Genomic DNA, 16,558 nt, shown 5'->3' on the forward strand with positions numbered 1-16,558 from the left:
TGAGAGAGACAGTCCGGACGCCCGACCTCTGTTCATTTTTTTTTAAGGACCGTGTTTTCACGGGCTATAACCAGGTTTGTTTTTGTGTGTCGTTGGTAGAGGGGGGAGGGGGGGGGGGCTAAGGCATTTAGTCCTGCCCCAACGATACACCGGGATGTCATCATGTCATTGAACGCGCAATGTTTATGGGTCGGTTAGGTCACACTTCTAGGACCGTGTATTCTGGATAATGTGCAGAAGGTATGTAGGGCACTTTTTAAACACATTGATAATAAACTATTGCTTGTGTCCCCTGATCCTGTGGACGTTTTCGTGTGACCTGTGTGTGCTGTCTTTGATACCGTAGTGCACACACCGTGCTGCGTTGTATTCTTAATAATCGTAGTGTGTTGTCTTGCACAGTGAATGTGTAGTAGCCACAAATGTAGGCTACACATGTGTTCAAGTGTGTCATGTGTATACTCGTGTAAGCCTTAGCTTTCTAATCCTAGTAGATCTAGATCTATGTTAACAACTTGAGTGTGTTGTTATTTCTGTTCTTGTTTGTAAGATGTGTTCAACTGCGAGATGTTCTAAATAATGTTTACGATTGAACTAAATTGTAACTAGATCTAGATCTTAAGTCTTGTATTTCTTTTTTTTTTTTTTTTATTCAGTCAGTTTAACAAATGAAATAGGTCTAGATTTTAGATGTATGGTCTTGTGCTTTAATTCCCTATAATCACGAAAGTTGCGCTATACAAAAACAATTTAAACATTAAAAAAAAAAATGTCCAGAAATAAATTCCAAATATTGTTCCTTATGTACAGGGGTAAGTGGAATGTCCTGGAATTAGATCTATGACCTATACGTCCTAGGCCTAGCCCCAGATTCCCACTTGATTTTGTATGACACATCATCTGGCAACTCATCTGTCATGTCGCCTGGCCAGTGAAGATGAAGTGGCTCTAATAACTGAATCAATCGACAGAGACACTTTGGACACAATTTCAAACATGAAGTCTCGGGAAATGTATTTGATGACAAACGGACACACATTCCCCCACTGGCTTGTTCTAGTAGACATTCCAAGTAAGCCTTGGCATGGGACGTAACCACACAGGCTACCACCAAATGCAGGGGTGACCAACCTTTGTCACCCTTGGGGCATACACAGTTCTGAGTCACGGGCCGCCTCACCTCAAAATCCGATGGAACCAAACGTCTGTACTGTTGGCAGACATGTGAGGGGGACGCATATGTCCCTCGGAATGTAGTTTTGCATCACTATTGCTTAACGTTTCTAGCCCAAGCGAATAGTGTGTGTGTTTCAACAGTTTTGTTTAGTTGTGTGAAGCAGTGCATGTTTGTCTTACAATGAAAATTAAAAAAAAAAGAATTAAACAAAAAATAAAGAGCTTTCAAATGATGATAATTAAGACAATAATAAAAAATGTTTGTCAATGTTAATGTCCCTTCTCTTGGGTTTGTGAGTAGAAGTCACGGTGAGAGAGTTTCCCAGCGATAATGTTATTGCTCGGGCTCAAAGTGTTTAACGTTACCCGTGTGTCTAGTAGTGTATACACTTGTTCAGCTAGTTGTGTTCTCTCACTCTTTTGTTGGTAATAGATCTAGCTACTGAAGCAATAGCCTGGTTCGTGGATGTCTGAAGGCATCGTTTTAAGCGATTCTTGGTGTTACTTAGAACAGTTCAAGTCATCTTCAAACATTTCTTTTATAACTAGACATGGTTACGAAGGGAGTTTAATGATACGCATAAACTCATGAATGTTCAAATTAGTTAGTTATTTTAATTACTGGAAATGAACTCATTCTGCTTTACATAAAAAGTAGATAAATCGTGTAGTACTTCGAGATATGGCATTACTTGAGCGGTCCTTTTCCTTATGTGGGCTTCGTTTTGTATCTATCTGTTGTTAAGGATGCAACTAGATCCACAGTTCTATCATTTTATAAAGGATTTATCCATGGGGCATCTTCTCGATGTCTATTTTGAGACATTGAATGTTTTTCTCATCAACTTTCTACACCAAATGTCGGCTGTATGTTCAAAACGTGTTGTTGTTATTTTAAACTACGTTACTATTCTTTTAAATGTGTCTTATCGTCCTTGAAGTGAAAATGCTACCATTTTATCTTTGTTTATCACAGGTCGGTCACTTGATCATGTTATATGTTATTCATTTGCTGTTAGCTATTCTTAGCAGTCACGAAAGGGGAAAAGCCGCTATTAGCTTTGTGTAGTCTGTTTGTCCGTCCATTCACGTTTAGATCTCGACACTGAAAGCGTTATGGAAAAATCCGATTTCACCCTATTTCGTAGCATGCTAAAAACTGGTGAAACGACCAAACAGAATGAGGTCCTATTTCGTAGCATGCTAAAAACTGGTGAAACGGCCAAACAGAATGAGAGGTCCTATTTCGTAGGGTTAGATCTTCGTCTTTCAGTTGCACTGGTTGTACATGGTATTTAATGGGGGGGGGGGGGGGGTCACGTTGGCGACGTTGAGTGTTTGAATTATGACGTGACATCTCACACCAGAGTGCTTGGTGGCGGGTGGGTCATGGGGCGCTGGTTTGTAGGTATACATTTGTCACTGTCACCCGCTGGACGGATTCCTCGCACGATAATGTTACAGTCATAGGTGGTAGCAGGACTGCGGTTTAATAAATGGGGCAGTGGTTATAGGTTCAATAAGAGCCAGAGGTAGCAGGACGGTGGTTTAATAAATGGGGCAGTGGTTATAGGTTCAATAAGAGCCAGAGGTAGCAGGACGGTGGTTTAATAAATGGGGCAGTGGTTATACGTTCAATAAGAGCCAGAGGTAGCAGGACGGCGGTTTAATAAATGGGGCAGTGGTTATACGTTCAATAAGAGCCAGAGGTAGCAGGACGGCGGTTTAATAAATGGGGCAGTGGTTATAGGTTCAATAAGAGCCAGAGGTAGCAGGACGGCGGTTTAATAAATGGGGCAGTGGTTATACGTTCAATAAGAGCCAGAGGTAGCAGGACGGCGGTTTAATAAATGGGGCAGTGGTTATAGGTTCAGTAAGAGCCAGGGGTAGCAGGACGGCGGTTTAATAAATGGGGCAGTGGTTATAGGTTCAGTAAGAGCCAGGGGTAGCAGGACGGCGGTTTAATAAATGGGGCAGTGGTTATACGTTCAATAAGAGCCAGACGTAGCGTTCAGAGAAATGAACTAGGCATGTAGATAACAACAGTGAAGGAGGCATATAGATGTTCTACATCTGGTTAGACTTCTGGTAGGGTTGAAATATTTCAGCTTTTTATGTTTCTCTAAGAGTTCTCCAATCTAAGCCCTTTATGTGTCGCAGATCAAACCCCAAGAACTTTACCATTTAAGCTCTTTATTTGAGTCGCAGGTCAAGCCTTACGAGTCCTTCATATCTCTATATTCATGTGTCTGTCGCATGTCGCACACAAACCAACGGCTGAGCTGAAACAATATGTTGGCTACAGAAGAAAAGAATTATGCAACCGGAAGTACCCGTTCACATAGACCTAAGGTTTAAATCGAGGCTAACGGCAACCTGAGAAACTCGTCCGAGTATCACCTTCCACAATGAATTTACAGCCACTGGTTAGGACAATATCGACCTGTAAACATTGTCAAACTTTGGGGTCGCCCATGCGCCCTACCGGACGTCTAAGATGCTGAAACAAAAGGTTTGCACCTATGTCTAGGTGAGGCCCATGGGTACATTTTCCTTTGATGTACTGTTCTCTCAATGCTTCTGTGAGTTTCTTCACGTGCAGTGAAGGCAGTGTGGTGTGCAGGTGAGTGACCTTTAATGTGGGTTTTCTTCATCTTGGGTAAACTTTACCATCGAGCATACCAACGCACACATTACTAATTTACTTAAGCGAAATTAAATATATGAAATAAAATATTTGGTTCACTTAGTGGCGATGATCTAAAGTTAGGAATTGGCGATAGAATAGTATTGATTGAGGTCACATAATCTTGTGTTCGAATCTTGTATTTGAATCTTGATTGAAAAATGACCTTTTTTTTTTAATTGCTGATGTTTCTTAGCATTTTCTGTAACAGAACATTTTGTTTTTCCATTGACCACTGGTGTTTTCAGGCCAAACCTTTCACTGCACGACATAACAGGTCAAAGACATTTCTAGTAATTCTCCACTATGTCTCATTAAACCTAACTCTTCTGAAGAACCACTGAATGGCAGGTCATAAGGAAATGTTAGGGTTTCATCATTTTTTTATAAATTTTATTTCTAAGAAACGTTCTCTTCGTACGTCCGGTCTCATGTTCTTCATTATCCCCGCCCCTCTTTTTTTTTCTGATGAAATAACGTTGAACAAATCAAGAAATGTAGGGTGGTGCAGGGTATGTTCAATTTATTATTTCCACCAGACCTTTCAAAGTCAAGTTTTTGGGTATTTATTTATTCCTGTGTAACATTCGTATTGTCTGTAAGCAACGCGCCTTTCTTCCGTTGTGTTGTCACGGCTTATTGAGGCGCTTTATAGAACTACTGTCCTTCAAGCATGACCGACTTCCTAAAGAAAACTCTATGACGGGATCTAACGGTATTTAAACAGCCGTGGACACAGATCTAGTCTTCTCTCGGAGTTGAGCCTGAAGTGGCTTACCGTGTGTTTCTATTGTTTATTTTCAAAACAACCGTTTTGTTGGCTCCTATCCTTATAGGATTGCAACTGAAACTTTATGTTGGCTCCTATCCTTATAGGATTGCAACTGAAACTTTATGTTGGCTCCTATCCTTATGGGATTGCAACTTAAACTTTATGTTGGCTCCTATCCTTATGGGATTGCAACTTAAACTTTATGTTGGCTCCTATCCTTATAGGATTGCAACTGAAACTTTATGTTGGCTCCTATCCTTATGGGATAGCAAGTGAAACTTTATGTTGGCTCCTATCCTTATGGGATTGCAACTGAAACTTTATGTTGGCTCCTATCCTTATGGGATAGCAAGTGAAACTTTATGTTGGCTCCTATCCTTATGGGATTGCAACTGAAACTTTATGTTGGCTCCTATCCTTATGGGATAGCAAGTGAAACTTTATGTTGGCTCCTATCCTTATGGGATTGCAACTGAAACTTTATGTTGGCTCCTATCCTTATGGGATTGCAACTTAAACTTTATGTTAGCTCCTATCCTTATGGGATAGCAAGTGAAACTTTAGGTTGGCTCCCATCCTTATGGGATAGCAAGTGAAACTTTATGTTGGCTCCCATCCTTATGGTATAGCAAGTGAAACTTTACGTTGGCTCTTATCCTTATGGGATAGCAAGTGAAACTTTATGTTGGCTCCTATCCTTATGGGATAGCAAGTGAAACTTTATGTTGGCTCCTATCCTTATGGGATAACAAGTGAAACTTTATGTTGGCTCCTATCCTTATGGGATAGCAAGTGAAACTTTATGTTGGCGGGGGTCTTTGTGCTGGCAAGATGGCACCCACGTTTGCCGTTAGCCCCAGAAACAGATGATCTTTACATCATCTGCCACATAGATCACAAGATCTGAAAGGACTGAACTTTATTTTCCTCCCCCACCCCTTTTTTTTCTCCAATTCTAAAACAAATTTAACAGTCACTGACGGGGTACATTCAGGTCAAATCATTCTACTCGGGAGTGAGCGAGACAGAATTGTGTGAAAACAACTATCAGCGATTTTCGGGTTATAGATCTAGCTTTGAATGAGCTAGACAGAATTGTTGGACATTGTGTCATGGGGCTGGATATTTGTGAGGAAAAACAAAGGAGGAGGCGACGTTCGGGAACATTTTGTAGGCAGCGTATAAGAAAGGTCCAAAGTGGATGAAATAAAAATATTTAAAAAAAAAAGACTCCCCTCCTCCTAATAGAGGGATCCTAAAAAAAAACGAGTGAATTGCATTTCTGGGTTGACGAGAACAAATGTTTCCGTTAAATTCCACCTCGCCGAATCTGAATCAATCTGTGGGCTCTTACGTTAGTGATGGTACATCGAGGGAATGATCCGCTTCACACATTTCTGGGGTGTTCGATATCAGACCTTACCTTTAGCCATGGAGCTAGATGGTTAAAGTATTCCGAAAGTTTGCAGTAGCAAATTGGTTTGGGCAGTACAGTGTCTAAAGACGCAGCTACAATGCTCATCTACAAATCTAGAGGCAGCTCATATATATCAAAATGAAACAGTAAAATGGTCACTAAGCCAACCTTTTCCTATTGAAGGAGGCAATCACGAGTAAAAGAAGATTTAAGGATACTCTCAATTAAATCGGGGTGGGGAGGGGCAAGAAGTTGATAGGTGTATGTAGATGTAGTATTGCAGCGAAAGTTAATTAATAATCCATAAAGAGGCGCGGTGGCTGAGCGGTAAAGCGCTGGGCTCTTGAACCGATGGTCGGGGTTCGAATCCTGGTGAAGACTAGGATTTTTAATCTCGGGATCTTCGGGCGCCTCTGAGACCACCCAGCTCTAATAGTTGGGGAAAAGTAAAGGCGGTTGGACGTTGTGCTGGCCACATGACACCCTTGTTAACCGTAGGACATAAACAGATGACCTTTACATCATCTGCCCTATAGACCACTAGGTCTGAAAGGTGAACTTTACTACTACTATTATCCATAAGGAAATTTATGCCGTTTGTGCATTAATTTGTGCATTACACAAAAAGCAACAACAACAACAAAATTATAATTATAGAAAACCCAAATATACATTCACACCAGACTCTTTTTTAATTTACACGCGAACAGTTTATATCCGATGGTTTCTATTTAATGATTTGATGGCCAGGGGAACAAATTATTAAAACTGCACTGAATGATCGTATTCCCACTAGTTTGTATTGCATTGTTTGGCCTTGGCTTAACTCTAGACCAATCATCCTAGCGATCGGCCCCGCTTAACTTAACATTGATTACCATTTCTAATCAGAAAACTATCGTCCCGATCGTGCTGCTGTCGCCCGCATACACATAACGTAGAGACATTTTTTTGTTTTATACTTGAAAGGGAGGGGGGGTGCTGGTCGTATGGTGGCATACACAATTTTAGCCTTTGAGATTGTATCGAGTCTCGAGTCTTGTTGGACCCCCACATCCTGCACCTATTGAAAATCTGTAATGTCCCCACAAAGGATTGGTTCGATGAGGAAACTCGTGGGTGGGAGGCTCACTACAGCCAACGGTTAAAGAAGGGCTGAGGTGTTCCTTTATACTTAAATGTCGCAAAGTCGTTAAGTCAATAGCGGTATATGTCACGTGCTGTGGACATCTAGGAGATTGTGTTCAATTATCAAAAAGTCCCATTGGACTTGAGGGAACTTGGTCTAAATAAAGACACCCCTTTCCCCCCACCAAATCCATTTTTTTTCCCTTTAAAAAAGTTGTCCGAACCTATCCTTTTACCCACCACGCTAGAACACGTGACTATCTAGGTTGGTTCTCATGTAGATCAAAAGTGTCAATTCATCTTGTAGATCTACTCTCTCTCTCTCGTCTCTCTCTCATCAGGTCACTATAATTGTTCTCACACGAAGACTTCACAACTTTACCTTGTGTACGTGATTAGTTGTCTTAACTGCTAGCATTCATTTAGTAAGCCACGTTCATAAGTAGAATCACTCTGTTATGCCGACCAGATTTCACCTGGCTTTAAAAAAATTGCATTTGGCACCCCGTCGAGCACTGTTGAACTATAAGCAGTCCCTCGATACTGTCCATACCTCCATTCTTATCTTATCTTATATAATACAGACGTTACTTCAAAAAAGAAGATGATTACGTCCTACGCGTCATGCATTTAGTCATGCATATTAACCAATGACGTAAATTTTGCCAAGTCACTGGTTTTCCTGGCTAGCTCAGGCATTATGTTGACTGCCATTATAAAGCATTGGCCAGATTTCTAAAGGAATCTATAGTCATGTTCTTCTTATAATAATATAAGACACGTTATTACACACTTTTCTGTGAATATTTACGAATCAAATTCTTATAGTTCCACAGCCATATCTATATATATATAATGAAATAATTAATTAGCTCCTTGCATAATAGCTAAAAAAAAAAAAGACCCCCCCCCCAAAAAAAAAAAAAAAAGCTAAATTTATTGTGAATTTATTTTAATTGTGGTGGGTAGGGGAGATGATAAAATGGGGGACATCTATCTATATAGCTACGCCGCTGTACAGACTGTTCCTAACATTTCCAACGTAGAAAAAAAGAAAGTGTAGAAAAAGTTGTCGATTTAATCTAAGTCTGATCTGATTAAATTTAAGGCTCTACTACGTCTGATTAATCTTGTTTGCTTAATTTTCTTTTCGTTGCCATATTTTTTTTCTAAAAATGTTTTTAAAGAACAATGTGTTTGATTTTGAGTGTTCACATCGAACCCACATTAATAAACCGGACGCTGAATTGTGATTTGTGAGATGCTCTGTACATGGTTAGCAGTGCTTTTTGTAAGGGGATGGGGTCGTGCCTCCAAGAGCACAGCTTAGAAACAGAAACGGTTGAACCTGGTCCGATGACTTGCCTCGACGTTATAATTTACTCAATAGTTATTTGAGAAAAATAGTCGGTCATTATGTTGAATGCCTTTATAAAGCATTAGCCAGATTTTTAATGGAATTTATAGTCGTGTTCTTCTTATGATAATATAAGACACGTTATTACACACTTTTCTGTGAATATTTACGAATCAACTTTGCTGCTAAAAAAAATGACATTTTTGTATCAACTAGTGTAAGAACTAGTTTTCACATAAATGAATAAATAGTAACTCCCAATCTACCCATCGAGATAGTGTTTAAAAACATCTCTGGATTGAAAAGGAATGTTCTAAATATAACTTTTAAAGCCTGTGATAATACCACTTCTTCCAAAATTAGACTCTAGCAATACAGTACATACGCCTTTGCCCTAGAAATTTATGATACTCTTTCCCATTGGTTGATAATTAAGGTCGTTACAAGGTTCTCGACTGCTATACTGGACTGTATTTTTTTGTCTTGCGTATGAATCACTCAAGCATACAAGTATGCAGATAGTTACGAAGAAAAAAAGTTGCATACAAGTATGTAGATAGTTACGAAGAAAAAAAGTTATCTTGATAGAGAAAAGGGTTTCATGGCAACATAAACTAGCGTCACAATGCCAAAACTAGGTCAAACTGTAGCATTTAGCTTAATATAGGTATGTAATAATGAAGGACAGATCATCTAGCAGTAATCTATATTATAATATAGCAACATTAACTAGGTACAATGGCTAAACTATGTCAAGTTGTAGCATTTAGCTTAGTATCATAAGTTTGGGTATAATAGCATGAAGGACATACCATCTAGCAGCAATCTAGCAACACAAACTAATCACAATGGCTAAACTATGTCAATTTGTAGCATTTAGCTTAGTATGGGTGTTAGCATGAAGGACAGACCATCTAGCAGCAATCTAGCAACACAAACTAATCACAATGGCTAAACTATGTCAATTTGTAGCATTTAGCTTAGTATGGGTGTTAGCATGAAGGACAGACAATCTAGCAACACAAACTAATCACAATGGCTAAACTATGTCAAGTTGTAGCATTTAGCTTAGTATGGGTGTTAGCATGAAGGACAGACAATCTAGCAACACAAACTAATCACAATGGCTAAACTATGTCAAGTTGTAGCATTTAGCTTAGTATGGGTGTTAGCATGAAGGACAGACAATCTAGCAACATAAACACAAATTCCAGCCTGAGATAATCTACACAGTGTATTCACAATGTACTGGTATGAATGAAGAACAACAAATCTATGTAACAGTAAGTGCAATCACTAAGTTGTCTCTCTTTTTGTTTGTATATTGTCTAGGTTGTTGTGTTTGTTACTTCAACTTAGATTCAATGGTTTCTTTCTCATGGTAATCTTTGACCTTGACTTTTGATTTTTTCTTCCTGTTTCTCTTGTTGCAACTTAAAGTCATTTCATTATGGATGTAGATCATGTCATATCTATTTATTTTATATCAATCTTTTCTTTGAATTTTGCTTGACAGGAGTGTGCTGAAGTGACCATCTAGACACATAAGTTGACCATCTGATTCAATAAGTGCACTTGAATAAAATAAACAAATAAATAAATAACTGCACAAAGAGAACAAAGAAAAGAAGAAAAAAAAACATTGGACATACCATCTTAAAATGTAACATCGTTTCTTGACTAGAATAAACTTACAGAAGCCAAGTTTCTTAAATATGTTTGTTGGATTCTTATATACCCTGTTGTGCTCTCTGGAAATATAACAGCCCTGTTAAACAACAAACAAAGCAATGTATAGTAACTATGAGTGGATCACTTGATGTAAGCTAGATGTATTTCTAAATAAGATGGAGCTCAAGGTATGGATGGATGGCATCCAGAGGGTGGTAAGTGGAGCCAACTATGACACCACATGCCGTGATGTTGTTTTGGCTCTGGCTCATGCCATGGGACGCACTGGCCGATTCACACTGGTGGAAAAGTGGAGGGAATCAGAACGGCCACTCACACCTGCAGAATGCCCCCTCTTGTCACTGCATAAGTGGGGTGAGTATGCAAGTGAAGTGAAGTTTTATTTGATTCAGGCAGAGTCAGACAAAGTCATAGGCCGTAAGAAAGGTAATCTCAAAGAAGCTAAGCTGGATGAGTGGATTAATAAGATTCCCAAAGGAAATCACTCTACAAACACTCTTGCTTATGACTCCCTTAAGAGGTCTTTGACATTTAGTGGAGTAAACACAATTCCTTGTCCTCCAATGTCATCCTCAAATGGCTCAGATGTATCATCAAACCATAACAGAATGGATCATGGTTATCATGATATGATGACCAATAATTCTTCTTCTGCTAACAGCAGTCGAGCGACTGTAAAGCCTTTGCCTAATGGAGACATAAGAATAACAAAAGATTATCGTCATAGTCATGCAGTTCAGACATCTTTGAAAGACATTGACAGGTTGGACTCTCCAAAGCTTTCACCTGTAAGTATGCATGTATTGAACAGAGGTGATGGTAAGGATGTGCACCCTTTTGCTAAATCCAGTAGCTTGGCTCAAACTGGCAGAGGCGATGCCCGGGAGATACATCCTGCCAATATGCCAGGCTCTGTCTCCCCATATGATCAAAATCACAGTGCACCTCATCAGAAAGCTCTATCACAAATTCCTTCACATCAGAGGGTGTCACCAAATCAATTCCTTGCATCATCACAACTTCAGAACCCTTCCTATGTACAGTCATCATGGAAGCAAAATACAGGTGTAAATATTTCATCATCTTCATCAGCACCCACACCAGCTAACCGTATGCTGCATCAACCCCCTTCACTTTCACAACCATCCTCACTGGACAGCCACCCTCCACCTTTGCATCTGCCATTGTCAAAACCACAGGCATCCCTTAGCTTTCACACTCAGCCACAAAAAGAACCATCATCCTCTCAGCCACTACCTAAATCCTCCTCTCTGCAGTACTCTAATCACAACAGCCGCCAACAAACCAAACAGCGTCCTCTGCCGGCACCACGCCATACACAAAATCCAACAGGTCAATTTGAGTATCCCAACACCCAAGGTAGAAATGTTCAAGCACCACTGCCTAGGCAGAGATCTCGAGAAAGAAATGAGTCTAAAGAAGCACAGCCTCCTGCACTTCAAAAAAACAATGATGAGCAAACTAAACCTTTAAGTATTCATAATAAGTGGCCTCCTCTGGAGGATTCATTTTACAGTAATGAGGACAATGATAGCAAGTTTCCAAAGCCTACCACAGTCAGGTATGCTCCCAACAGAAGATATAGGGATGAGATTAAAGACATCAGTAACTCAAACAATAACAGCAAAACTTTGAGTAATGTGAAAGCTGTAGAAAATGCCAGTTCTCCACAAAACTCAACAGGCTATGCTTATAAATCTTCCACACTTGAAAGATCTGTTCCTCATCAAAAAAAAAGTTTGCCTACTCCTGCTCGAAGTTTGAGCACCGGGGAAACTGATGACAGCAAGCCTGGGAGTGATCATCTGCCATTACCAGCTGTTCAGCCCCGATCAGGTTCAGAAGGGGCTAAGTTGAATTTTGTGGACTCTGCTTTGATGAAACATACAAAGACCAGTATAGACCCAAGCAGGTCACCAGGAGTCATGTCTTCCTTTGCTTCCGCAGTTGCCCATGTTCGCCAGCAGAGTGCTGATGGAATCTTGAAACCTAAAGTGAATTTTCATGTAAGACAAAGTAGCTCTGATGGTGGTCCCAGTGAAAACATGCTTCAGGAAGGAATAAAGTCGAATGAAGCAACTAATTTAGCTTCTAATAGTCATAATCAACAGTCTGCATTGCATCGTTCATCAAATGATTCAACCAATGCTAGTTTAGAAGGTCATTCTAAACAAGCCACTTCCCAGCATTCCATCACATCTACCTCCCCCAGCTCACCACCTCCAACTTTCTCTCCTATAAACTTCAGACCTACATCAGCATTCAAAGAAGTTTCACAAAGAAACAACAGGGTGCAATCACCATCAAAGGTGCCAAACTCCTACAGCCTGAACCAACCAAGCTTTAGCACATTTGGCATTGGTGTGCCCCCTGCACACCCACCCAGTGGTGGGAATCATTCAAGACAATCCAGTGTCGAGATTGAGGAATATGATCTAGACCAAAACTTTAAAGATGTGTTGCTTCGTGATACTGCAGGCACTACAAGTCTTGGCAAGAACTTGGACATTCCAATGGAGTATAGCCTTGATAGTGGTAAAGTCACCCCTGTCAAAACTGAGACTGAGTATTTACAATTAGTACGGTTAATCAAAGTTCAGCAAGAGAAACTCCAAACTCAAGAAGCTAAGATTAAGGATACAGATATGGGTAAGAATTTCTACAAGTTTTTTGTGTGTCTGCATGGGATGGATTTTCGAAGGAGGAAGAATTTCTTTTTCAAAAATAACTTATGTGTAAATTTTAAATTATTCTAAATTAACCATTATTCTAAATATTGGGGTTAATTAAAATTAGAAAGTCTTTTTTTTTTTTCGGATTCAACAAGAATAAACAGTTTAAAATCTTTGAACATTTTCCTTTACATTAGTAACAGAAAATAATTCACAGAAATATAGAATTGATAAAAATGATTTTTTAAATTAAAAAAATTTCTTGTAAAGTTTTTGAAAATCAATTAGGATTCTCTTACATTTAAGAAGTTTGCAAATGAATCACTTAATAATCAGAAGGATATTAATTAATGTAAAGAGTTATCATTATGTGAGCCATTATTTGTGTATTTTTAATACATAGTTTAGTTTGTTATTACTCTTTGCTTATTCATTTAGTTGTCAATTTTGCTATCAGTTTTGATTTTTAAAGGTATCCTTCTTTCTCCTTGCTCTGTTAGAAATCTCCAGTTTAGAATCAAATGAATCACAATATCAGCTGAGTAGAGAAAATATTTCTGAACAAGTCTCCATACTTGAGAAAGAGGAACTAGAAAACCAGCAAGATCTAATGGAATTGGAGAAAGTGGACTGGGTACAAATTATTGATGGAGAAAAGAAACAGGATTCTAGTTATAAAATGCAGGTAGAAGAGAAGTTATCAAATCACTAAAACTCTTACATACCGGTATATAATTTTATGATTTGTTTAATGTCTAAAAGTGAAGAACTTAAAAAAGAATAACTTTTCACTTCACTTCCTTTTAGTATGTTGGACCATTATTTAGGTCCATCTTTAGGTGTTTTGGGGAAGATCCTAAAATGCTTGTGACACTATTTTTTTTTTTTAAGTTGAGTTTGAGTTTAGGCACACGGCACAATTTAGGCCATGTCGTGCCCGTAATCCTTTAAGGATCACTCTCCCTTTATATAACAAGGGCTAAATTCTATACAGTTAAATCTAAATATGAAAATGTATCACATGTAATGTATGTATTATTATTTCACAAATATTTTCCTTTTTGAAAGCTCAAGAGTTTCAGCTATCCATGCCTTTATTTGCAAACAGTTTAACTGTATGAACTGTGTAAATAAAAATAGAAATTGGGTAAACTGTTTTAGTTGTGACATTTTCTTTAACATCATCAATTAGAGCTGCATTTCAACTCAACATATTTGATGAAACTTTCTCTTGGTGATTGCATTTGAACAGGTCTTTTACTTGATTGTATTTGTACAAGTCTCTTGCTTGATTGTATTTGTACAACTCTCTTGCTTGAGTGAAGTGTGAAAAAACAGCAGTAGTGTTAATTACTAAAACCTAATTACTTGGTCACATTTAATTGAAGGGCTTAAATAATAGAGTTAATTGTTTTTACAGATTATGATATAATTTTTTCAATTAAATTAAATGGCTGAAAAACTTAAGCTTCTGGGTATTTAATCCAAGAAGAAATGGGGCATTCTTAGTTGAGATTTAAGGCTTTTGTTGGGTATCCTTGATGTAAAACAGCCTATTTTAATGTTTGATCACTTAACAGGAGAAAACGTATATAGAAGATATGAAGAACTCTTACATTGGAATGTAGACACATCATTTGAAATGGAATTTTAAAAAATTATTTATCTGTTGGGTTAGGGGTTAGAGTTTTTTTTCATAAATGGATTTTTTTTTTAACTCTTGGTGATATATAAATATATAAGAATGTCTTTTTAAGTTGTATATAACATTTCATAACAGTTAGTGAAACTCAAAAAGGAAATAGAAGAGCTTGATGTCAAATTAAAAAAGACAAGAGATGAAGAAGAAAAGCTGAAGAAAGAGTTGCAGTCTGAACAACAATCTGTTGAAAATAAGAAGAAAATGTCTGATGAGGTAATGACAAAAATACTATTAGATATCATTTATAACAAGGGTTCTAAAATCTAAGTTTGTGTATTGTCTTTAGGTCCATTTAGCATAATTAATTAGATTTACATTTCTTTCTGGGTTTATTAGATGTGCATGTCTGGTGGGTCTATTAGATTCTAAAATTTAAGTGTTTTTTCCCTTAAGTACATTTAGCATGATATGTCTAGAAAAATTTAAAGGACTCTTAAATATGTTTCTGTCATAAAAATTTCTGGATCGTCTTCAATATGAAATATTTGAAAACAGTTCTGATTCAACTTTTTTTTTTACCATATAACTGTGTCATAACTTGGCTTGAAAAATGTTTTGTTTTTCCTTTTCCTCTATATGGGTTATTGTGTTTAGCATAAAAGTCAAAGAATTCTTAGACCAAACTTTCTGAAAGAAAGCAAGAGATCATCTATTGGACTGTGCATTCAGAGTTTGACATAGTCTCTTTAGTCCCTTCAGTCTGGAATAACCTTTATGTTGTAATGGAGCTGCATTTTATTTTTCAATGTCAGGGAGAAAAACTGGCTTCTTTGGAGCTGTCCAAATTGAAAGAGGATATATCTCTTGTGAACAAAACTATTCAAGAGAAGGAACATCAACAGAAACAAGTGGAAGACTCTATCAGAAATGTTGAAGAGAACAAACTTGAAAAGGTAAATAAAAAATAATTTTTGTAATGTTAAAGTCAAAAGAAAAATGGGTATTCCATTTATAAATCTATAATATTTGATCTGTAAATGACCAGTACCTGAGAGCTACATCTGTTATCTCTCTTGCTTCTAAAAAATAATTGAGAATGCTTTTTTTACCTTTTAACCTGCCTAGGGATCTCGAGGAGCACTTTAAGCTCTCTTATTCTATTTGAAATAAAGTTGTTAGTACCTATGCAAGAGATTATCTTTTACTGATATATGAATAAATTAATGATTATTTTTTTCTTCTTGCCAAGATCTCTTGTATCTGAAAGCATTGTGATTATTTGTGTTTTAGTTTTTCAATGTTTCTCAGTCTGAGCTTGTCATTTAATTTTCTCATTTCAAACCAGAGATCAAAAAATGTTTCCCTTTGTTTTGAAAGCTCCTTAGATACATTTCTAGAACTCATAAGCTTATTAATTGACAAATGTATTTCTGTGCTTTTGATGTTTACCTTAAAGGAAAAGAAAGTAGAGGCTCTGCTAAGAGAGTGGGTGGATGACAGTGCAGAGGATGAAGATGAAGAACAAATGCAAGTTCTTACTGATTCTGTCTCTGAAGAGAATCACACTGAAGCATCTCTGGCTAGCAAATCACCTAAATTGTCAGCTTCTGATAATGGAGAAGGTTAGTTTCTTTATTTGGAATGTCTCACAAAATCATTTCTTTACCTTATCTTAATGTTTTTGTTTGTTTTTGTTGTTTTTTGGCTAAAAAAAACAACTGACTTACATTTCAAAATCGTGACCAACATTGAACATGATTATCACCAGTCTTTTTCTTTGTAGACAAATATCAGATTAAGTATGATTTTTTCTACAAGAAATAAAATATAAATGTATACAAATGCTTTAACTTTAGTTGTCCATATGATTGGTTACAACATATCATTTCCTGGGTCAGAAAATATAATTTAAAGATACTGTGTAACAATTTCTCATTATAGCCTACATTTAGTTGTTGTTTTTTGTTATGATTGGGTTTTTTTAGTTGTAGAATT

General features: G+C 37.6%; 1 protein-coding gene across 3 annotated transcripts in view; it reads left to right on the forward strand.

The window, feature by feature from the left end:
• Window positions 1-16,558, forward strand: part of LOC106054377 (uncharacterized) — a 31,909-nt gene that overhangs the window by 10,374 nt on the left and 4,977 nt on the right. Inside the window, exons 1-6 of one of the 3 annotated variants that reach the window (XM_056043737.1) lie at window positions 97-240; window positions 10,053-12,898; window positions 13,422-13,606; window positions 14,702-14,836; window positions 15,376-15,516; window positions 16,020-16,185. In XM_056043737.1, the coding sequence (XP_055899712.1) occupies window positions 10,384-12,898; window positions 13,422-13,606; window positions 14,702-14,836; window positions 15,376-15,516; window positions 16,020-16,185 (3,142 nt within the window). In that variant the 5' untranslated portion in view covers window positions 97-240; window positions 10,053-10,383. Of the gene's footprint in view, window positions 1-96; window positions 241-9,316; window positions 9,820-10,052; window positions 12,899-13,421; window positions 13,607-14,701; window positions 14,837-15,375; window positions 15,517-16,019; window positions 16,186-16,558 lie in introns of those variants that run through there. The other 2 variants (XM_056043739.1, XM_056043738.1) reach the window with 2 other exon arrangements.

This window comes from Biomphalaria glabrata, chromosome 10 (genome assembly GCF_947242115.1).
Source record: "Biomphalaria glabrata chromosome 10, xgBioGlab47.1, whole genome shotgun sequence".
Classification (NCBI taxonomy): Eukaryota; Metazoa; Mollusca; class Gastropoda; family Planorbidae; genus Biomphalaria; species Biomphalaria glabrata.